This window comes from Pseudophryne corroboree, chromosome 7 (genome assembly GCF_028390025.1).
Source record: "Pseudophryne corroboree isolate aPseCor3 chromosome 7, aPseCor3.hap2, whole genome shotgun sequence".
NCBI lineage: Eukaryota > Metazoa > Chordata > Amphibia > Anura > Myobatrachidae > Pseudophryne > Pseudophryne corroboree.
In genome coordinates, this window is record NC_086450.1 from 129,495,291 (window position 1) to 129,516,642 (window position 21,352).

Sequence of the window (21,352 nt, forward strand, 5' to 3'; positions counted from 1 at the left end):
CACACAGCCTCCTCTCTTTTTTTACCAGCGCTGGGATCCCAACCTTAAAGGAAGTATTAGGAGGCATACAGGACTGTGAACTTCAATCTAACAGGAGCGCTCCTTAGACCTACGAACTGGAGGAAGGGTGAAGTATATACCCATTACTTATCACATCATTGCAAAATGAACTGAGCACCTTCAATTTTACTAACTGCTATTGCATGTGCACATTAATAAGTTCAGCATTAAGAAAAGTGAACTAACAGCCATTTGCTTAAAACTGCATGAGGAGGTTTATTAACACCTATGTTCTCCTGTTGTGTTTTTTAATTCATATGAAAGATTACTTTATTGTTACTAAAGTTAGTTTTTTTTAATAAACTGTAATTTTGTTATTTAAATAAAATCAGCAGCCGACAGTTTTTCGTGCGCCTTCATTATCTATATAGTTTGTGTTTCTACATTTTATGGGTGGATGTCCAGGTCCACAGTGTGAAGGCATCCATTAACCTGTTCTATTTATATTTATATGGTTATCTACAGTATGTGACTAGTGCTCGGCACAATGTATCTCTCCCCCGCCCCCCTCATTTTTAAAAAATTTATACTTGACACAACTGATCGACCCAGATCAAGTGGGATTTGTCCCTATAAGACAGGCCCTAGACCAGTGTTTTTCAACCACTGTGCCGTGGCACACTAGTGTGCCCTAAGCAGTCTCCAGGTGTGCCACCATAGAAGCACAACCAGGCCCGTCAGTGTTTAGCCGCTACTGAGGCCCTGAAATGATCAATACTAGTGGGTTTAGTGGTTGCAGAGCCAGTTCTAATTTTGGGCCCAGGCAGTGTTGGGCTCTTCTGGGTTTTTCAGATGTGGTTCAGGCGTTACCTATGGAGAAGCTGCGACATGACAACCTAGGACACGCAACTACATCCTAGGACTCGCAACTGCACCATGCATCACCATTATATTTGAATGTGCCTTGTTCAGTGTGCCGCGAGTTGTAAAAGGTTGAAAATCTCTGCCCTAGACAATACTAGGCGTAGGATCAATTTAATCTCATACATTAACATACATAATACCCCTGCAGTTCTGTTGTCATTGGACGCTGAAAAGGCCTTTGACCGCCTGTCCAGGCCTTTTATGTTCCAAACGTTGAGATCCTACGGCCTATGCGGTGGATATATGTCTGCATTGCATGCTATGTATCATAACACTGCAGCCATAGTTTCCACTAAAGGGCTCTCCTCCCCTTGTTTCGGCTTGGGAAATAGCACCAGACAGGGCTGCCCTCTGTCCCCTCTGTTGTACGCCCTAAGTATTGAAACCCTTGAGACTCATATTAGGCAGAACCCTGATATTAAAGGGATTTCAGTTCAGGGTTCCCAATACAAATTCTAATTTTTTGCGGACGATGTCCTGCTTTCTTTTTCGTCTCCACTATCATCTCTCCCTAACTTACAGGCTGAACTTTCATTATATGGTGCTTCATCGGGACATAAAGTAAATAGCACTAAATCCAAAGCACTACCTTTTCACCTTCCCCGCACTTCAGTGCAATTATTGGAGCAGAACTTTGATTATGTCTGGCAGCCTACATCCATTAAGTATCTCGGAATCCAAATCACGAAACACTATGATCAGCTGTTTAAAGCCAATTATATCCCTCTCTTGCACAACATTAAACGGGATATAGCTAAATGGACTCCCCTGTGCATTTCCTGGTTTGGTAAAATAAATTCAATTAAAATGTTTATTCTTCTGAGATTGCTATATCTATTTCAAACCATTCCTATAACTGTTCCCTCCTCATATCTTTGCACCGTGCAATCTTTGTGCAGTCAATTTATCTGGTCTAATAAAACACCTAGACACAGTAGATGTTTGGCTAAATCCTCGATTAATGGAGGCTTAGGCCTACCTATCTTTGAACGGTACTTCCAAGCTGCACAACTGAGCCACATTGTGGCTTGGCACACTCAAGAGGGGTGCAAAAAGTGGGTGTCTCTGGAAAATAATCTGATTAATTGTCCCCAGGTTAGTTCTTTCCCATGGCTACCTCCACATATGAGACCAGCCTCGGTCAATACCACTCCTTGTGTTCAGTCTGTACTAAAAACTTGGGATAGCATCAATAAGAATTTTAAATTGGCACCTCTTTGGTGTCACTCCGACTTTCCTTTGGTTTGTACGGCATCCTATAGCCGCCCATGGGTCACAGTGGGTATAACCAGGTTTATATACATCGCAGGGGAATTTGCCCCAACTAACATTTCAGCCCTATGTGAGAAATATGGCATACAAAATGCTAGACACTTTGACTATATGCAGATTACCAGCTTTGTGCGCTCTCTAAGTTAGCCTGGCAAACTCAGATCCCCAACTCCTTTTGAAATAATGTGTTTTTATACCCCTGACCGTAAAAGCATCATATCAGTTTTGTACTCTCTCCTGGCCTGCTCCCCCCCCCCTCCAAAGAGCCATTCGAACTAGCCTGGGAATGCGGTTTGGGCGTGACTATGGAGGAGAAGGATTGGTCAGAAATCAGAGAGTTGGTCGCTAAAGCTTCTATAAACTTGAATATTAAGGAGAACGCTTATAAGGTTTACTACAGGTGGTACATGGTTCCTGTATGAATACATAGTATCTTCCCCCTAAGCTCAGATCTGTGTTGGAGACAATGTGGTTCCAAGGGCTCATTTTTACATATGTGATGGGATTGCCCAGAGATTGACCCTTATTGGAATAATATCTTTTCTCTCTTGGGTAAAATCTTTAACTTCTCTATCCATAAAAGTCCACTTCATGCACTGCTTTGCAAACCGCTGAAACGTATATCCAGACCAGGGAGCAAATTATGCAACCACATATTCAATTCCGCCAAATTATTGATAGCGGCTAACTGGAAACAACGCGCTGCCCCTACCTTACAAGCGGTGAATATTAAAATCTGGTTGGATCATAGCCTCAATGGAATATGTTACAGCCCTACTTCACGACTTGGTAGATAAATTCTCTGCAATTTGGAGCCCTTGGTACCAACATTTTCAGAGACAATTGCCTTGTACCGTATAGACTCACTTGCTGCTTTCCCTGCAGGTTTGGCCTTACCACTTCTCAATATGGATGGAAGGTGCTCATCCCAACCATTTTGGGGTTCCCAATTTTTCTACCTATCTCAATTTGGTCCCCTGTCTCCCTTCCTTCCCCCCCCCCCCACTCCTATTCAAATACAATATCAGTGTTTTTTGTTTTGCATGTTCATAAAAATATAACAATTCAAGTGGACTATACTGCTGTTTTATACTGAGCTGGCTAATATGTCATGCAACATTAATTGGACTATACTCGGATTCATTGTATTTCTGGATGCAACTTTTGTTCTACTGAACTGCTCTCCACTTTTCAAAATAAAGAGAATACTGTAATACTGCAATATTGCCATTCAGGTGGTACTAGTACAATGGATAGGAGTCTCTAACTGTGGAGAACCCGCATTGCAAAAATCCATCCACAAGATCTTCAGCAAAATGGACTTGTGTGCAACCCTGAAACCAGCTCCGTAATGCTGGATATTATACTTATATCTTTGTGTTTTTACCATTCACAGAAGTTGTTTGCATATTGCATTACTTCTAATGGATTTATTTTTCTTACAGTAGTTTCTTCATGCACAAATGCATCAAAAATAACAACTGAGTGCCGCCTGTATACCTTGCTATAGAAAAAACAACTAAATATTATTAGAACACATTATTCCCATGCTTTGAAGTATACTCAAGACTCAGTTGCCTGGCACGTGAAAAGGAGAAAAGTAAATGAACGGACTGTATGAACAAACAAAACACACATCATGGAACAAAACCTAGCAATTCCACTACTTCTATATCTATGCATGCCCTAAACAAGCAAGTTTATCTATACATACACACTGTGAGATATTGACTATGCCCAATTTTGACTATGCAATTTCCCTTGAATTCCCCCTGAGCACAGACGCACCGATTTTGACTATATGTACTTTCGATTTTGACTATGTACGATTTTGACTAAGTGCCAATTTTCACTATACTTTGTACTAGATAGTACACTGTATAGTCAAGATTGACTTCCCTGCACAGTCTATCTAGCCTTGTGATACTGACCCCGCGGGAGTGCGCTTCGGGATCGAATTGGGATCACAAGGTGGCTAACACGTTGCAATTTGCACTAAATTTCCTTGCAATTTTGACTATATAGTCAAAATCGAAAGGAGAAATCTCACCGTGTGTACACACCTTAAGGACGGGCCATAGGATAGAAGTGCTGTGCAGAGCAGAGGAGGATTGGGAACTGGCGAGTGTTAATTTTGACGAGAAAAATTTTGACTAAAAGTAATCATTGACTAGAGTTTAGTTTAGGACTAAAGTTAGATGAATACCCTTTAAGGCATAGTGAGAATTCTGGGTTTTTGCCAGTGCTCGGCCAAACTACCTGGGATGCACTTATGTCTGAAAGGTACCAATCTGGGAACACATTCCGGGTCGTCGCCCTTTCTATTGACCATGGTTTTTCCCAGGACATTCATCCCGGGTAGACAGCCAAGGTTTAGTGTGAATGGTGCGACCCAGGCTTTTACTCCTGGGTTGCACTGAGAAGCCTCTGATAGGCTGTTCAGGGTTGCTTGGGGGGGAGGGGGCAGGGTAGATGCTGCGGGAGGTGTCACATTACAATTAAGAAGTGCCACACCCTTAATACGTACATGCTTGCTGACACACATTATGTGAGATTCTCATAAAGCACCGTGTAACTTCACAAGATGTGTTTGCTGAACTGCATTATCTTTTTAGGAAATGTAGTGTGGGCTGAAGAGAAATTTAGGCTTTCACAGCTTTGGAACACAAGATGCATCAAGCGATGGAACCGGTGTGGCAGTCATTGGGATTTGGGCAGCTTTCCTGTATGGACAGAGATTTACATAAAACAGAAACACCTGTATTTATAAATAGGTTGTTTTTACTGTTATATTAACATGGGATATTTATCCCAAAAACTTAAAAAAAATGTAAATGCTTACAAAGAACTTCTATAAACAAATTCTGTTTGATTAGAGTGCAATAACTATTCACAAAGTAACACTGTATGAGTGTGACACGTGTGTGTATGACATGTATGTGTATATGAGAGCAGTCTGGTAGCCGTGGCTTGTAGAATGCCAGGGCAGACACGGCTTATGTCTGAAAGGGACTGACCTGGGAATTTCCCAGGTTCCAGGTGTATGTGAAAGGGGATCTGTAGCAAAAACCCTGGAATTTGCTATGGTGACAAACCAGGGTCTGAGCAGGGAAATTCCCAGGTCATACTGTATGTCTGAAGGTTGTATAAATTAGACTAAAATGAAATATGAGATTCACTGACTAAATCTTGACTAAAACAAAGCAAAAAAAGTGACTAAGACTAAAACTAAATTTAAAATCCTTGTCAGAATTGACACTGGAAGTAGGGTTTTACAATTCATGTGTTGTAGCTATTTGCAGAAAATAAATATGACCAGCTGTGAAGGAATTATGGCCCTCATTCCGAGTTGTTCGCTCGCTAGCTGCTTTTAGCAGCCGTGCAAACACATAGTCGCCGCCCACGGGGGAGTGTATTTTCGCTTTGCAGGAGTGCGAACGCCTGTGCAGCAGAGCGGCTGCAAACACATTTTGTGCAAAACAAGACCAGCTCTGTAGTTACTTATTCTGTGCGATGATTGTTGCGATGAATGACACGGCAATGACGCCAGCAAACGCCCGGACACGCCTGCGTTTTTCCAAACACTCCCAGAAAATGGTCAGTTGACAGCCAGAAACTCCCACTTCTTGTCAATCTCCGTGCGTCCGCCAGTGTGACTAAAAGCATCGCAAGAACCTGTGCAAAACCACGATGCTCTTTGTACCCGTACGCCGCGCGTACGCATTGTGGTGCATACGCATGCGCAGATTTTCCATTTTTTTTAAATGATTGCTACGCAGTGAAAAACGGCAGCTAGCGATCAACTCGGAATGAGGGTCTATGAGTGTGTTTGTTCTAACAAACTTAAGGCATTCATTTTTATATGCTATATGGGAGTACTATGGTAAGACAGACTTGGGCAGATTTGTTAAGCCTGTTGAAGTTGATAAAGTGGAAGGTAATAAAGTACCAGCCAATCAGATCCTAAAGGGGGGTACTCACGGAGCGATATTCTAAGCAATCTGACTAGATTGCTTAGAATATAAACCTGATCGCTCTGTGTGTACCCCTTACAGCGATAGCGATGCGCAGCCCCGCGCATCGCTATGGCTGCTGCTAGATTGGCCAATCTAGCGGGCCGCTCACTTCACCCGCTGGGTGAAGTGAGCGCCCCCCCCCCCGGTCTCCCCCCGCACGCTCAGCACAGATCGCGCTGTGCTGAGCGGTTCGCTCAGCACACATCTCTCCCCGCATCGGCCCGTCTATATGGGCCTTAACTTTCATGTCAGTTAGGAGCTGACTGACTGCCCCTCAGTATCTAACACATTCCCAGCCTACTGAGCCTAGATTACTAAATACATAATTAAAGGAATGCAAATTTCTCAAGGGAATTTTAGAGAAATTTTCTTCAGCAAAATCCACTACAGTATCATTAGTATCAATATCATACAGTTTGGATCATTCCGACCCGTTTGCACGCAGTGGTTCATCGCATTGCGCACATGTGTCGTTGCCCGGCGACGGGCAGCGGCCAGAATAAAGAAGAAAGTGATCGCTAGCGCGATCGCAAGATGATTGACAGTGGGGGGGGGGGGCATTCCGGGGGGTCTACTCACCATTTTCCAGGCGTGGAGATATGAACGCAGGCATGTCCAGGCGTTTGGAGGGCGGATGTCTGACGTCAAATCCGGGACCTTCATCGCTGGATCGATCGCACAGGGTAAGTAACTGCAGGGCTAGTCGCAGCCTTGCTATGCTAAAATGCACTTCCCCATAGGCAGCATCTAGTTGATCGCACAAGCAGCAACAAGTTGCTATGTGCGATCAACTCGGAATGACCTCCCAGTATCAATATCAGTATCACGTTGTTTGCAAAAGTTATGACTAAAACAATGACTACAATTAAACTAAAATGAAAACTGAGATCCACTGACTAAAGCTTGACAAAAACAAAGGAAAAAAGAGACTAAAACATGAATGTAAACCAGCTACAATTTTAAGTAAGCCACTAAGACTAAAACTAGAATCAAAATCCTTGTCAAAATTAACACTGGAGCTGTTGCTACTATTCTGCTCCCCTTGGCAAGAAATGTGTTAATATATGTCATGTCTATTCCAAAGAGGGAGACTTGAGCAATTGCCTTAATGCACTTAGTAGCACCATGGATACTGCTCCTGTCTCTTTGCAAGCTGATGTGCGGTAGAAGCCAGCATGGCTTAGGACCAGAACGGAATCCTCATACATAAGACAGTGGAGGTGGACGTGTGGAGCCCGAGCTTGGATGATCAGAAGGACATGATAGAGCTCAGTGAGCAATGGCATTTGCCAGTAGTGCCAGATGACCAGTCTAGCACTGCTCAAGACCATAAACTAATGGGTGACAAATAATGTTTTCTCAATGTACTGCTATAGAAAAAAGCATAAGTAAGATGCAATGTTTTTGTTACACCATATGTGAATAAGGTTTAGCTGAAAGTAAAATGAAGCTTAAGGGTCACAAAAGGGTGGACCACAATGCTTACAAAGAATTTGAAACATAGAATTTGACGGCACATGAGAACCACTTGGCCCATCTAGTCTGATGCTTCTTTATGAATACCTCCCACCCATCCTTCTTCTAACAGGTCAGTTCCAATGTTGGAAGACTGTCCTGCCTTCTTGTTATCATGACATTTGTTTTGATTTGTGGGAATGTTGGGAGGGTTTGCAGCACACCACTCTGTGGAAGCAGTGGTCACGAGCATTGCCACATTCTGGTGGGTCATGGACATTGAATGTCTCATTAAATCTTTTGTGTGCAGTAAAAGGCTGGGCACCCTCCAATCAAAGCAAAGTTCAGGCTTGTTATTTAGCCTTCTAAACCCCTTCACTCCACTTAGATTGTTTTTTAAATAAAATCTTAATTATACATGTTGGTAAAAATAACGCTAGCGCTATCTTATGCAACTTTACAGACACCACTTATTTAGCTCTCAAATCCATGCACTTCCCCATGAAACTGGGTAGTACAAAAAAGTAGGTGTGTCACACCACCAAAGGTGCAGGGCTTTGAATGTGTTTGTGGACAGAGAGGTCAGTGACTATGTTTGCAGTAGCAGAGGTGGTGGTTGGATCATGGATGGTCCTTTATATATTTGAGCTAAATGGTATTATTTTATTAGATAATTCTCTGCTCCCTCAGATGTAACAGAAATCAGTTATTATTCTTACGTTAGGATGCTCTTTGAAATTTTCAGTAACACCTTTGTGGGAAAGCACATTTCTAGACACAGTCTGACTGATGTAATAAATGGCTTCAAATACACAAAACTGTAATAACAAGGAAGGGTGTGGCCTAGGACAAGGAGGAAACTGTTGATGGGCCTCCGTGGAGCTCCTGCTTGCCACAATTAATTATTGACTGTGAGCTTTGTGGGCAGCCCCTATGAGTCCCAAAGTTGACCTACTTCTGCTAGGTCACCACAAGTCGAGAGGTGTTGGCCGCGGAGCAGGGAGATGCTCATAACGGTCCCTGCAGGTTGCAGCCTTCTCTGTCTATAAGAGCTGGGGCCTAAAGTTGTGACCGCAGCCGCCCCTAGTATCCACGGAAACTGCTGTGGGCTGGACATTCGGATCGCAACAGGAGACCATTTGTTGGCGCCGCGTCCCCCTCCCTAGATTGTCCCCGCCAGTTGACCATGCAGCGAGTGCCCGAAGATAGCAGCCGCATGGAGGAAGTGGAGCGCCTCTTACCTGCTGGACGCACGGCGGCCACCGTAGCTGCAGTGTCTCCTCTCCCAAGCCATATGGTGACCTCCTGGGATGCCACAATCAACAATGGGACCTGGGTCCTTCACAGCAAGATTCTTGCATAAGTTGCCAGTGCCCCGCTGCTAACTGTAAGGGGGTGAGTGTATTAAAGGAATCAGAGCACTCTATATACATATTATGTCCCATACTCCCCCCTGCCTTTGGAGCCTCTTATATTAGGGCTGGGAGATTGAACTCCGTTAACCGCTCCTCAATACCCTGCTAGCATAGAGGCACCAAGACCACTTGATTTATATGAGCCAGCTGATTGGGCTGCATTTGCCTTGGTTGGGCCCCGGGATGGCTAATCAGTGGTGGACATTTTGCAGCTCTTTCTGATTTACAGAGCCTGCATCTGCCTGATCTTTGTGACAGAGAACTTTTCTAGCACATTGGACATCACCTAGAGGTGCCAGGTAGGATCCCCCTGAGACCCTCAGTGGATTAGTCTCTGTGACCCCGGGATTCTTTATGAAGCTTTGAAGTTTTATATCGTACAATGCACGCATTCCTTTACACAACATGATACGCTACGCAGAGATTACTCTGCATACCGTGAGCACAAACCCTTCTGCCTGCTCATGCTGAGCTAGCCACATTCTTTGGGGGGAATGTGTCAGCATCAGCCCTGACAGAATAACATTCTATACATATAACAGTCTACTGGTGCCTGCTTTTGATATTCTTATCAGTTCCTTTTTACGTGTATTTTTTATTCTACTCCATGGTGAGAGGCAAGAAAGGCCCTCAAGGTGAAGGGAAAATATCCTAAAAGAGGAATTCTGTCCAATCAATGGGTACCCGATCTTCCTCCAATATGCAACAGTTTCTCCTACCACAGGGTCCTGCCCCCACAGATGATACTTCTACGCCCTCCACTCCTCGACTTTCTCCATCATTTGATTCACCCTCCCGAGTTGGAGACCAGGTTGTTGACCTCGATACTATACCAGAGATGGGTGATGTTTCACAGATCTTGCATCTGCTACGCTCCAAGCCAACAAATCAGTATTCTGAACAGTTGGAACGTACAATCAGAGACACGGCCTGCACTAAAATTGCCACTGTTCACTCAGAAGTGTCTCATATTGGAGCCCAACTAACCTCCTTAGAGGATTTTACATCTGACTCTGCTGCAGCTTATAATGCTCTCTGGACGGCGGTTCTCAGGCATGCAGCTAAATTCCAACAATTCCAAGATCATTTGGATGACCTAGACAATCAAGGAAGGAACAATTTAAGAATCAGAGGGGTTTCGGAGGACATCCCGCCTCAAGGCCTCATTGACTTTCTTACTAGGATATTCAACAAAAATCTGGGGCAGAATTCTAATTTCACAATTGAGTTCGACAGAGCTTACCATGCATTGAGACCTAGAGGAGCCCCTTTCGTGCGGCCTAGAGACATTATATGTTGTTTGCACTACTACTCACAGAAGGAAGACATCCTCTGCAAAGTACGTTGATTGGATACTATAGATACAGAAGACCATCGCAGTTAGATCTTCCAAGATTTATCTTGGTCGACACGTCAAAAACGCAGGGCACTACAGCCTCTCACTGCAGAATTCCGCAAACTGGGGATCAAGTACAGATGGGATTTCGCAAAATGGGAAAATGCACACAATTAAAGACCCAACTGACCTGCCCCCTTTTTGTCAAGTTCTTGGTATCCCCCTGATTTCTTTTGCAGATTGGCAAGAGACTCTGATATTCTCCATTCTGCCAGAAATCTCTCACCCCAATAATGATTGGCAACGTGTTCAACACAACCCGAAGCCGCCTATGGAACAGCGGACACCCAGAACCACAACCCCATCGTGACAGACTCCACCTAGTCTATGATGTTCGCAATTTCTTCTATAGGGGGATTCTAACACCCTATTATGTTCTAGATGTGAGTCTTGATTCGGTTTAGTGCCTTCCTTGCTTTTCATTAGGTATTTAGATGGTAAATTGCCCTCCGCTGGATAAAAAGGTACCACCTGAAGATGGCTTTCTGTAAGGCATATTATGTTGGTATTTGAAAGCTCTTTTGCATTACAAGCCTATTGTAGAATGACCTGTTTAGCTTATATACAAAAGGAGAAGCGATACCATTTACATGCTTTTTCCTTTCTCTACTGTTATGTGTTTAGATAAAGTATTTTAGTTGTTGACTTTATAATAGCCTAGTTATCAGGGTGTTGCCACTAACCCCCAGTGACTCCCTTGCCAGGGCGTGCTTTATGCGTCTGAGCTCCTAAGTGGCGGTAGCGTGCTGTTCATTTGTTCTTTAAGCTGTTTCTCACTCTTATCTTTCAGCCTGTAATTTTCTCTGATTTGGTTCTTTATTATGCATTGTATGTTTTTGGTCTTTCTCTCCACCCCTTCCCTTTTTACCCTGTGTGATCCCTAGCCACAGAAGAGCCGATGCCCTCCTCACTTGCTTCCATAATGCTCTCCATACAGCCAACGAAGGCAATTGATACTAAAGTTACAACCATTAAATTTCCTTCAATGTAAAGGGCTTATCTCTACCTGGGAAAAGGTCCAGAGTCCTCAGAGACCTATTTGCCACAGATGTAGCTTTTCTCCAAGAAACCCAATACAAATTCAGTGCTGCCCCTACTCTGAAGGACCGTAATTACCCAATATAATTTTTCAACAATAATATAAAAAATAAGTCACTAGGGGTTGCTGTCCTGCTTTCTAAACATCTTCTATTTCAAAAGGTGACTTCAGTAACTCTGGAGGAGGGCAGAACTCTCTTGGCTAAATGCAAACTGTTCGGTCAGTCATACACGTTTATTAATCTCTACATTTCTTATCAGACACAATCTACCTTTCTTGTCACAGTCCTAAATCGGATTGCCCCGCTGGTCAAGGGCGTTACGGTAATAGGTGACTTGAACTGGCCCTTACAGCTTGAAGTTGATATCTCTGGGAAACCAGCTAGACCATCATTAGCTTAGAACCGAAAAGTACACCATGCTTTCCACAAACACCAGCTGGTCGACACATGGAGGCTCCAACACCCGGGAGATAGGGACTTCACATTCTATACTCGTCCCCATGACACTTACTCCAGGTTGGACTATTTCCTACTCCCCCATAGATTTCTACAACAAATTCGGATCTCTGATATACGTTTGATCACATGGTCGGACCACGCTCCCATTTCCTTGACGCTGGATGCCTCCTGCCCTCATCTTAAAAAATGCTGTCCTGGCTAACCTGGCTGTCTCATTTCCCAACCTGATGACTGAATTTCAAATATGTTGTTCCTTATCTAACTTTAAAATTAACTACTCAAAGTCTGTAGCAGTAAATGTGTCTGTTCATTCTCATTCCATAGAAGGGCTCAAGCAGTCCTTTCCTTTTACCTGGCATCCTACCAGTCTCAAGTATCTTGGTGTCACATTAAAGACCGACCTTTCTTGTCTCTTTGATGATAATTTCAAAAGATTATTTGTAACATTACTTTCTGAACTGAGAGACTGGGGAAACAAACTGCTCTCGTGGCTAGGTAGACTAAGTGTAATCAAAATGAATTTACTTCCCAGGGTTTTATATATTCTCCAGACCCTGCCTGTCCATATCACCCAAAACTTGGTTTTAGGATCTGCATAATGCAGTCAGGAACTTCGTGTGGGAAAACAAGAGACCACATTTTCAACATGTTATCTTTTATTGCCGAAGGCATATGGGGGGACTTCAACTGCCTCATTTTTTAGTTTACTATGATGCTGTTATTCTAAGCAGAGTAATGGAGTGGTCCAGGATAAACGGCATTAAACAATGGATCCTCATAGAGAATGAATCTTTGTTGACAGTTATTGAGCATTACCCATGGCGGGACACACCCCACCAATGCCCCCCCCCCCCCCATGGCCTGTTGGAATAGACTAAGGAAACTCCCATAAGTGTCTTCAAAATTCTCCCCCTTGACCCCTTTATTTAACATTCCTGATTTTTCCCCGGGAGTCGCTGGTGCGGAATTTACCATATGGAAGCTACATGGGGTGTTGCGGGTCGGCCAGCTTGTGGACAGGGGGAGGATGCAATGCATACTAAATATAACCTTTCTTCTTCAGAGCTCTGGCAGTATCTACAAGTAAAACATTTTGTACAGGGGAGGGAAGTTTGATTGGCTGCCTCTAGACCCCTGACTCTATTTGAGAACATGTGCTTGGACCCTTCTTGTCCAGCACATTTTCTTTCAAGATGTTATAAACTCCTGATTGAACAAAGGTACTCTGACCTTCCTAAATATACAAGAGATTGGGGACAGCATCTTCAGACTGATTTACCAGTTGAAGATTGGACATAAAAAAATTCAGATCACATTTGCCAGCTCGGTCAGCTACTCCCTCTTTTTGGCTCCTATACCTATATCCCAGTTTATTGACAACATATAAAAGATCTCTGCTAAAGTTCCTTAATAGTGCTGCAAAAGCGGAAATCCCAGTGCATTGGCGTTCCATTACTCCGCCCACTATGAAGGAATGGTTTAACAGAATTGGTATGTATATGACCATGGAAGAGTTTAAGATGACGCCGGAAAGATGTCAGGACTTTACAGCCACATGGTACCCTTGGGTAGAATTTAAGTTCTCACAATAATACACAGCAAAAATGGGCTAAGATTAGACTCTGGTTCACATGCTTTACAGCTTGAACTTCCTAGTCAATTTTTGAGGTTAGGGGGCAATTCTCTATGACTCTCTAGAATATATTCTGGGGCACCATACTTCTCTCCCTTCCTACCTACCCTACCCCTCCTTGTTTCTCTATGTCTTTCTTCTCCCTATTTATTCTTCTCATCTCTCCCCAAATCGGGCCATGAATACGTCCCTTTAGCCTGTTATTGTTCAGGCAGACCCATTCATCTGGTTTACACAATAATTGTTTTATACTAGACTTTAGGTTTTATAAAATATAGGCTTTAGGCTAGGTTTTATACTACTCTTTGAACCAGATGTGTACGTTTGAGATATATAATCCCGTTGATTATTTGAAGATTATGGTCCTTGATCTGTATTCATTTTATTGCCTGCTTTTACCTCTGTAGATCAAAAATCAATAAACATATATTGGAAAAAGAAAGTGTACTAACGACAGTAACATCCTCTCAATATCAGAGCTTAATACAAAATTGATGCTAAACTAAGCGGTACTTCTGGAAAGAAATTTAAACATTTAAATGAATAAAGGATTGATACCAAAGTGAATAACGGAATTCCAGAGACTCTGACTCAAGCACTCATCTCTAATACCCCTTTCAGACAACCTGAGGTGGGTCGCACACGGGAGCCTGACACGGGAGCTCCCAGTGTGCGACCCGCCTCAGGCGCCCCGCTGCCGCTATCTGCAACCCGGCATATTGCCGGGTTGGTGACATCAGCGGTGACGCGGCAGGGGCGGCACTTGGAGATCACATGTAAACAGAGAGTGAATTGGAAACGGGTTGCATCGACCCGGCTCCTGTTCCCAGCACACAGTGAGCCGGGTTGAACATGAGTTCAACCGTGCTCGCAACCAGGGTTCAAATACCGGGTCGCTTGATCTAGTATTTCAACACTTGCACCTTTCAGACCACACTTAAACACGTGCCAATAACCCATGTTCATAGGTGGAGGTTTGAAAGGGGTATAAGTGAACTTGACGGCACACATACTGTAGAGAAGTATGGCTGATCTGCAGATTTTGCTATCTCTTTTTTAAATGACCTTTAGATAACTATTTTTACACAGGTGACAAAGTGACAATAAATCCTCCACATCAGAACTTTTAAACTGTTCCATAGGAAACATCAAAATTATATAATTGCCAGATTGATCCCTTTAAAAAATATCAAAAACAAATCAGTGGGGTTTGGCGAGCAGCTAGAACAAATAACAATGCCTTTTAAAGACGTATCTGGCACATGAATACAAAGTTCACCGGCTGGGCGTGAAAAATACCACTGCACTAGGAACCACTAATTATGGTATTAAGAGCAATTGTGTTTTTAAAGGAAAGTCCTCAAGCAGATTAATTAAAAGCAACATTATAACACCTTTTTCAATCTTGTGGAAACTACAAAGGAGATATATACTGTACCTCGAGGAGATCATAGACACAACAGACATCACAAGGTTTATTTCTAAATGAAACTTCAGAATGAAAACTGATATTATGCATCCCAATATGCAAGCCTGACAAAGCAGACACATGACTCATATTCCTGTATTACAGCTACATCTACAGGAGGATGATTTGCTGATTGCATCCTGCCAGTAAAAGGGAAGCAAAGCTTATGCTAAGCTTTAGAATAAATATAAACAGTTTCAATAGATATCCTGAACAGCTGGAGAAAAATATATTTTAGTGGAAATAGGGGCTTTTGGATACATTTTATGATAGCCTAAGAGAGCCATCTGTCACACATCAGTAGAAATCCGCTTTGTTCTGTGATGTTTTTAACTTGATTTCTACAAAAACATAATTACCTGTGATGGTTTTTGCTTTATTTAGAATCAGGGTAGCGAAAAAATGTCATGTATAATACTTATGGGGATGGGGATGCATTCAGGTTTGTTTGCTATAGATCTCTCATGTGCATGGTACCAATGTCCGACCCATTCTACACGTGTGTGAATGGGTCCTGCAACATCGGAAGCAGGATGGCAGTGATTGACAGTCTGCTGCCATTCAGGGTGTGGCGATGGCCTCCATTTGTGAAAATGGAGGTGTGTCACTGTTGTTTAGGGGGTGGGAAGAGGGATCTCCATCGTAATACAGAGAATTCCTGGCCTCTGCAATGGGTGGCTTGTATGGCACCATCGGTGCCGTAAGCTGCCCGATGGTAACTGAGTGATCCAATGCTGAGGCCAAGAACGCAGGTTGGATAACTACTGCAGCAGGAGGTGTCTGCTTGTCACATACCATACAGTGCTATTCCTGCTGGTGGTATACTGTGCTATTCCTGCTGGTGGTATACTGTAATGGAAAGAGAGGTACCGGCATTAAAAATAAAGGCCTTGAGTCCAGGGGCAGATTTAGGGGTGAAGGTGCCCCGAGGCAAAACAGTAATGCCCCTCCTCCTCACCCCCCACCCCAATTTTATTTTTATTGATTGATTATAAGTGCTCACTTGATGATAGCCAATTCAACAGAATAATCACACAGCCACTAACTATGACTTTTTTATTTTTAATTATGTATATATATATATATTTATATTTACTAAGCAGGGCAGCGTACAGGGGCAGTCTATGCTTGTTCTACCCGTTTACACTCCACTCAAGATGACATATGGTACAGCACAGTGGAAATATTTTATAGTTACTGGTACTTTTTGGGCTGACTTTACAACACAAGCATCCAAGTGCCGCCCTGCAACATCCAGGACAGCACCAAGATTCCGCACATGTTCAATGTTTTGTAATTCTACACCCCAAAGCGTAAGTCCTGTTGGTTGGTGAAGCTGCAGTCTTGTCTTTTGATGGTGAGCCGCTATCATAAATACATCAGTTTTATCAGGATTCAGCTGGCACACATCTGCTCCTTCAGCTCAGCTAGACAGCCATACCCAGCACAAAGGACAGGTACATCTTTGTATAATTTGCATAGCAGGGGTAGACCAGGCAATGACATCTGATTATTTTACCCAGTGGTAGCATGTATGCTGCATAAAACATGGAAGAAAGTAAAGAACCTTGTGGAACACCAAATGGCAATGGCAATGGTGATGATGAGTATACTCCAGACAAAACTCTCTGTAATCTGCCGGTGAGAAATGATGTGAACCAGCCACAGAAATTTTTCAGACACTCAATTAGAATCCTAGGGTCCATGGTATCAAATGCTGCCTCAGTCTCATCAGAAGATCATTAGACACACATACCACGGCTGGTGCAGTGCTATGTTTTCTCAATAATCTTTCATATAAATGAAAGGTTTTGATACCGGTCTGTAGTTGGTCATGCAGTCAGGATCTAAATTAGGTATTTTAAGATAAGGTATTTTAAGAAAATGCCTGTCTGCTAAGAGCATTGTACTATTTTTGAAACTACCAGGAAAATTTTGTGCATACACCCTATTAGAAGCTTGGTTGAGGCAGGGTCCACATCACAGGTGGTAGGACGCATCACTCTGGTGATTTCAGGCCTATGGCGAAAATAGGGAGTATTTGTGTCTGTCATAATATTAGCTGGGGTATCAGTTCTCTCTGAACAGGTGGAACAAGAAAGAACATAAATTAACAAGCCCGGGTAGAAATACAATCCATGCTTAGTGACAGATTCCTGGCCTGATGTATGAGGTGACATGTGGCCAGAAGCAAGAAATATAGTCAAAACTGTGTTTATGTTCCTACAGATGTGTCCTCCTACAGCCCCTATTGGCACGCCAGGCAGAGGCGTCACCGGGTGTGGTGACTCTCGGTGCGCACTCAACATTACTCCCCCCATGCTGTAGGCCCTAAAAGGGGGCATTGCCTAATAAAAAAGGGGGCGTGGTCTAGTGAGGATCCATATTAAGTCACTCCACTGGTTGTGTTTTTTATTTTTGTGAAAATACATCTTAGTCATAATGTGATACAGTAAGGATGCACCGGGAGACTGTGTTGATTAATTGATAAGCAACTGAGTCTCTGAATCTGTATATGAAGTGCTACAATGTAGCAGCCACAGATTTTTTACAATACAAGTTCCGATCTGCTCCATATACAGACTCAGTCACACACAATATAAAAGTGTTACATATCAAATTAATCAACACAGTCTCCTCCTAGTCACATAGTCTTGTGACTTAGATGTATTTTCAGCCAAAAAATATGCCTGACGGTAGCAGCGTTGCATGGGACCTGGCGGCTCGCTCATGCCAGGCGTCTCGCTCTGCATGGCGTATTGAGGCTAGATGTATGAGGTCATATTTGTATGTTATATTAACTGCTGTAACTGTAATTATTACTCTTGTTTACTGTATATTTTTCACTTAAGGTATAAGATTTAGGTTGCTTTAATTTGGCTGCCAACTGACAGGTGGCAGCACAAAATATATGCCTAGTTAATTTGTTTTGAAGATGTGATGCTGTATGTATTCTAACGTAAGAACTGGGGGTCCAAGGGGCGGCAATTATTAGCTTCACAAATATTAAGCCAGTAAGTCTTGGATAACTCCATCAAATTCATAAAACATGTCTGCTGGCTAGCAACCCCACCAGCATCTGTCCTATGAGTGTGGGTGCAAAGTACCACCTACTGTATGTAACAATGTATAAACACTTTCATTAACTCACACAGATCCAGCTGGAGGAGGCATTCTCATTTTCTCTTGTTATACAATTTTTTTTAAATAACAAAGAGGGTTTGATTTCACCCTATAATTTTCTCTCTGTAGCGAGTTTCCAACCCTGCTACATAGTAAATGGCATTCTGCGATGCATAGTAACCCGTAGCAGTAGTAACCCGGAAGTCCCGGACACAGACGCCGGGAACACCCGCTCCTGCACATCTTTAAAAGGTGAGTGATTCATTCTATGGGTTTGGTTCTTTCCTTCTGCACACTACACGCTACATGGGTATCCTTACCTGAGGAAAAGGCTTGATGCCTTGAAACGTCGTAAGACCACCATGTCTCTCTATTTTTTGCACTTTATTGCCCTGTTTTGCACTATGCTTTGCATATAAAAGTTTTTTCAAGACCTTGGAGTGCCGCCTCTTGTCCTTTGCCAGATACACCTGAGCCACAGGTGGGGAAGGTACAGATACTGCATTATCTTTAGGAGGGCACCCAGGCATTTCCATTGCTGCACAGAGTGCCGGATGTGTATACGTGTATATATATATATATATATATATATATATATCTCTTTGTAACAAGAGCTTCATAAAACACTGCCACTTACGTCTACCGTCAGGTTACTCCAGGTTATCTCCGATACAGTTATATTAGTTTTCTCCCAATATTTCAAAGTTTCATTACCAGGGTTAATAGGTTCTGTACAACTGCACCTGGGAAAGACACAAGAGCAAGACAAGTTCTTTGAATGATAATTTCACTTAAGAAGCAGTAATGAAATACCAACTTTAAAATATCTCTGAAATGGCTAACGAAAATATTGCTACAGTATGTTCAACGTTACAGACGTACCTGGTAATCACTGTGTCAAATAAAAACCTCTTGAAACTAAATGGATGATACTTAATTGCTAAAGTGTGAATTGGAAATCTTGTACACTGTTTTTTTTTTTTTACATTTTAATGGTAAAATGGACAAATGTATCATTAATGCCAAAAGGATGGCAAAAGCTTTTATCTGAGTTTCTGTCTCCAATCATTTTGTCACACACTTCAGTTCACAGTAAAATTATTTACAAATATTATCAGTTATTTTTTGCTGGCTGTCTTATGGTTAAACAACATTTCAGGGCCTATTTATTAAGCCATAAACCCTGTGAAAACGTCAGTTACCAAAGGGTTATGGCATGTTTCAGTAACACAGCTATGCCAGAGACAGACATCCAAGCAGCTGTCTACATCACTAAAAAACCAAAGTGATCTATAAGGTGACAATATGGGGTTATTAAACAATTCTTAGCGCTATTGGCACTATTAGCTAATGACACTATCTTGTGATGGCATTAGTGGATTCTGTTTATAGGAAGAGGGTTAAAATATCTATGCATGGCCTGTAAGCAAAGCACAGATGTATAGTGATATCTATTGCTGTCACTTTTGATATTCCTAACACTATCACCATAGTGGAAACTCTGGGGGTAATTCCAAGTTGATCGCAGCAGGTAATTTTTTAGGAGTTGGGCAAAACCATGTGCACTGCAGGGGAGGCAGATTTAACATGTGCAGAGAGAGATAGATTTGGGTGTGGTGTGTTCAATCTGCAATCTAATTTGCAGTGTAACAATAAAGCAGCCAGTATTTACCCTACACAGAAACACTATAACCCACCCAAATCTAACTCTTTCTGCAAATGTTATATCTGCCTCCCCTGCAGTGCACATGGTTTTGCCCAACTGCTAAAAAATTTCCTGCGGCGATCAACTTGGAATTACCCCCTCTGTTAGGTTGACATTTTATCTCATTGGCTGTCACGGCAATAGATAACAGGTGGGATGTACTAATGTCAGAAATGCGGCTGCATTCCCATATGTACCAAGCTCTAGAATGCGATACATTCCGGAACTTGGACCCAATGTGGCTTTACCCAGTAGAAACCTATGGGCTTCCTTTCACATTTCCCCCATGAAAGGGATCCAATTTAATCCCTCCCAACACCCCTTGTTGCACCATCGTCATTCTGCACATGTGCAGAAAAACTCCTGGGTCCTAAATCCAGAAGTTCAGTGATAGCTGAGGACAGATATTATTGGGAGAGCTGTCCTTTGCGATACTAATCACAATTATAGATGCATACCAGCGTTATTAATGCGTATTGGGATGTATGTCGGATGCAATGCGTAGTTTATCAATAAATTGCCCTGAAGTAGAAATAGTTGCAATACAAAATGTCTAAAATAGGATTTTGATAACCTACCGGTAAATCCTTTTCTCCTAGTCCGTAGAGGATGCTGGGGACGACATCAAGACCATGGGGTAAAGACGGGATCCGCAGGAGACATGGGCACTCTAAAGACTTTTCATTGGGTGTGAACTGGCTCCTCCCTCTATGCCCCTCCTCCAGACCTCAGTTGTAGGAACTGTGCCCACGGAGACTGACATTTCGAGGAAAGGAATTACTTAACTAGTGGTGAGATATCTACCAACTCACACCCTCAACCATGCCGCACACATGGCATTCAACATAACACACGCCAACAGGCATGAACCAATTGCAGCAACATGCTGAAACCAAGAAAATTCAACTTGTATAACTCTAATAACTAAACTGCAGGTAAAGTACGCACTGGGACGGGCGCCCAGCATCCTCTATGGACTATGAGAAAAGGATTTACCGGTAGGTTATCAAAATCCTATTTTCTCATACGTCCTAGAGGATGCTGGGGATGACATCGAGACCATGGGGTCTATACCAAAGCTCCAGTAGGGGTGGGAGAGTGCGGATGACCCTGCAGCACCGATTGACCAAACTTGAGGTCCTCATCGGCCAAGGTGTCAAACTTGTAGAACTTAGCAAAAGTGTTTGACCCTGACCATGTAGCTGCTCGGCAAAGTTGTAATGCCGAGACTCCCCGGGCAGCTGCCCAGGATGAGCCCACCTTCCTAGTGGAGTGGGCCTTTACCGACGTTGGTAACGGCAAACCAGCCGTAGTATGAGCTTGCTGAATCGTATTTCTAATCCAACGTGCAATAGTCTGCTTGGAAGCAGGACAGCCAATCTTGTTGTGAGCATACAGGACAAACAGAGCCTCTGTTTTCCGTATACGAGCCGTTCTAGCGACATA

The 21,352-nt window shown here is 42.9% G+C and overlaps 1 protein-coding gene across 4 annotated transcripts in view; it reads right to left on the minus strand.

Moving 5' to 3' along the window:
• The window catches only part of SLC4A10 (solute carrier family 4 member 10), a 562,469-nt gene that overhangs the window by 71,260 nt on the left and 469,857 nt on the right, over positions 1-21,352 (minus strand). For all 4 annotated transcript variants that reach the window (XM_063933638.1, XM_063933637.1, XM_063933636.1 and 1 more), the window contains exon 15: positions 18,839-18,944. In XM_063933638.1, the coding sequence (XP_063789708.1) occupies positions 18,839-18,944 (106 nt within the window). The remainder of the gene's footprint in view (positions 1-18,838; positions 18,945-21,352) is intronic.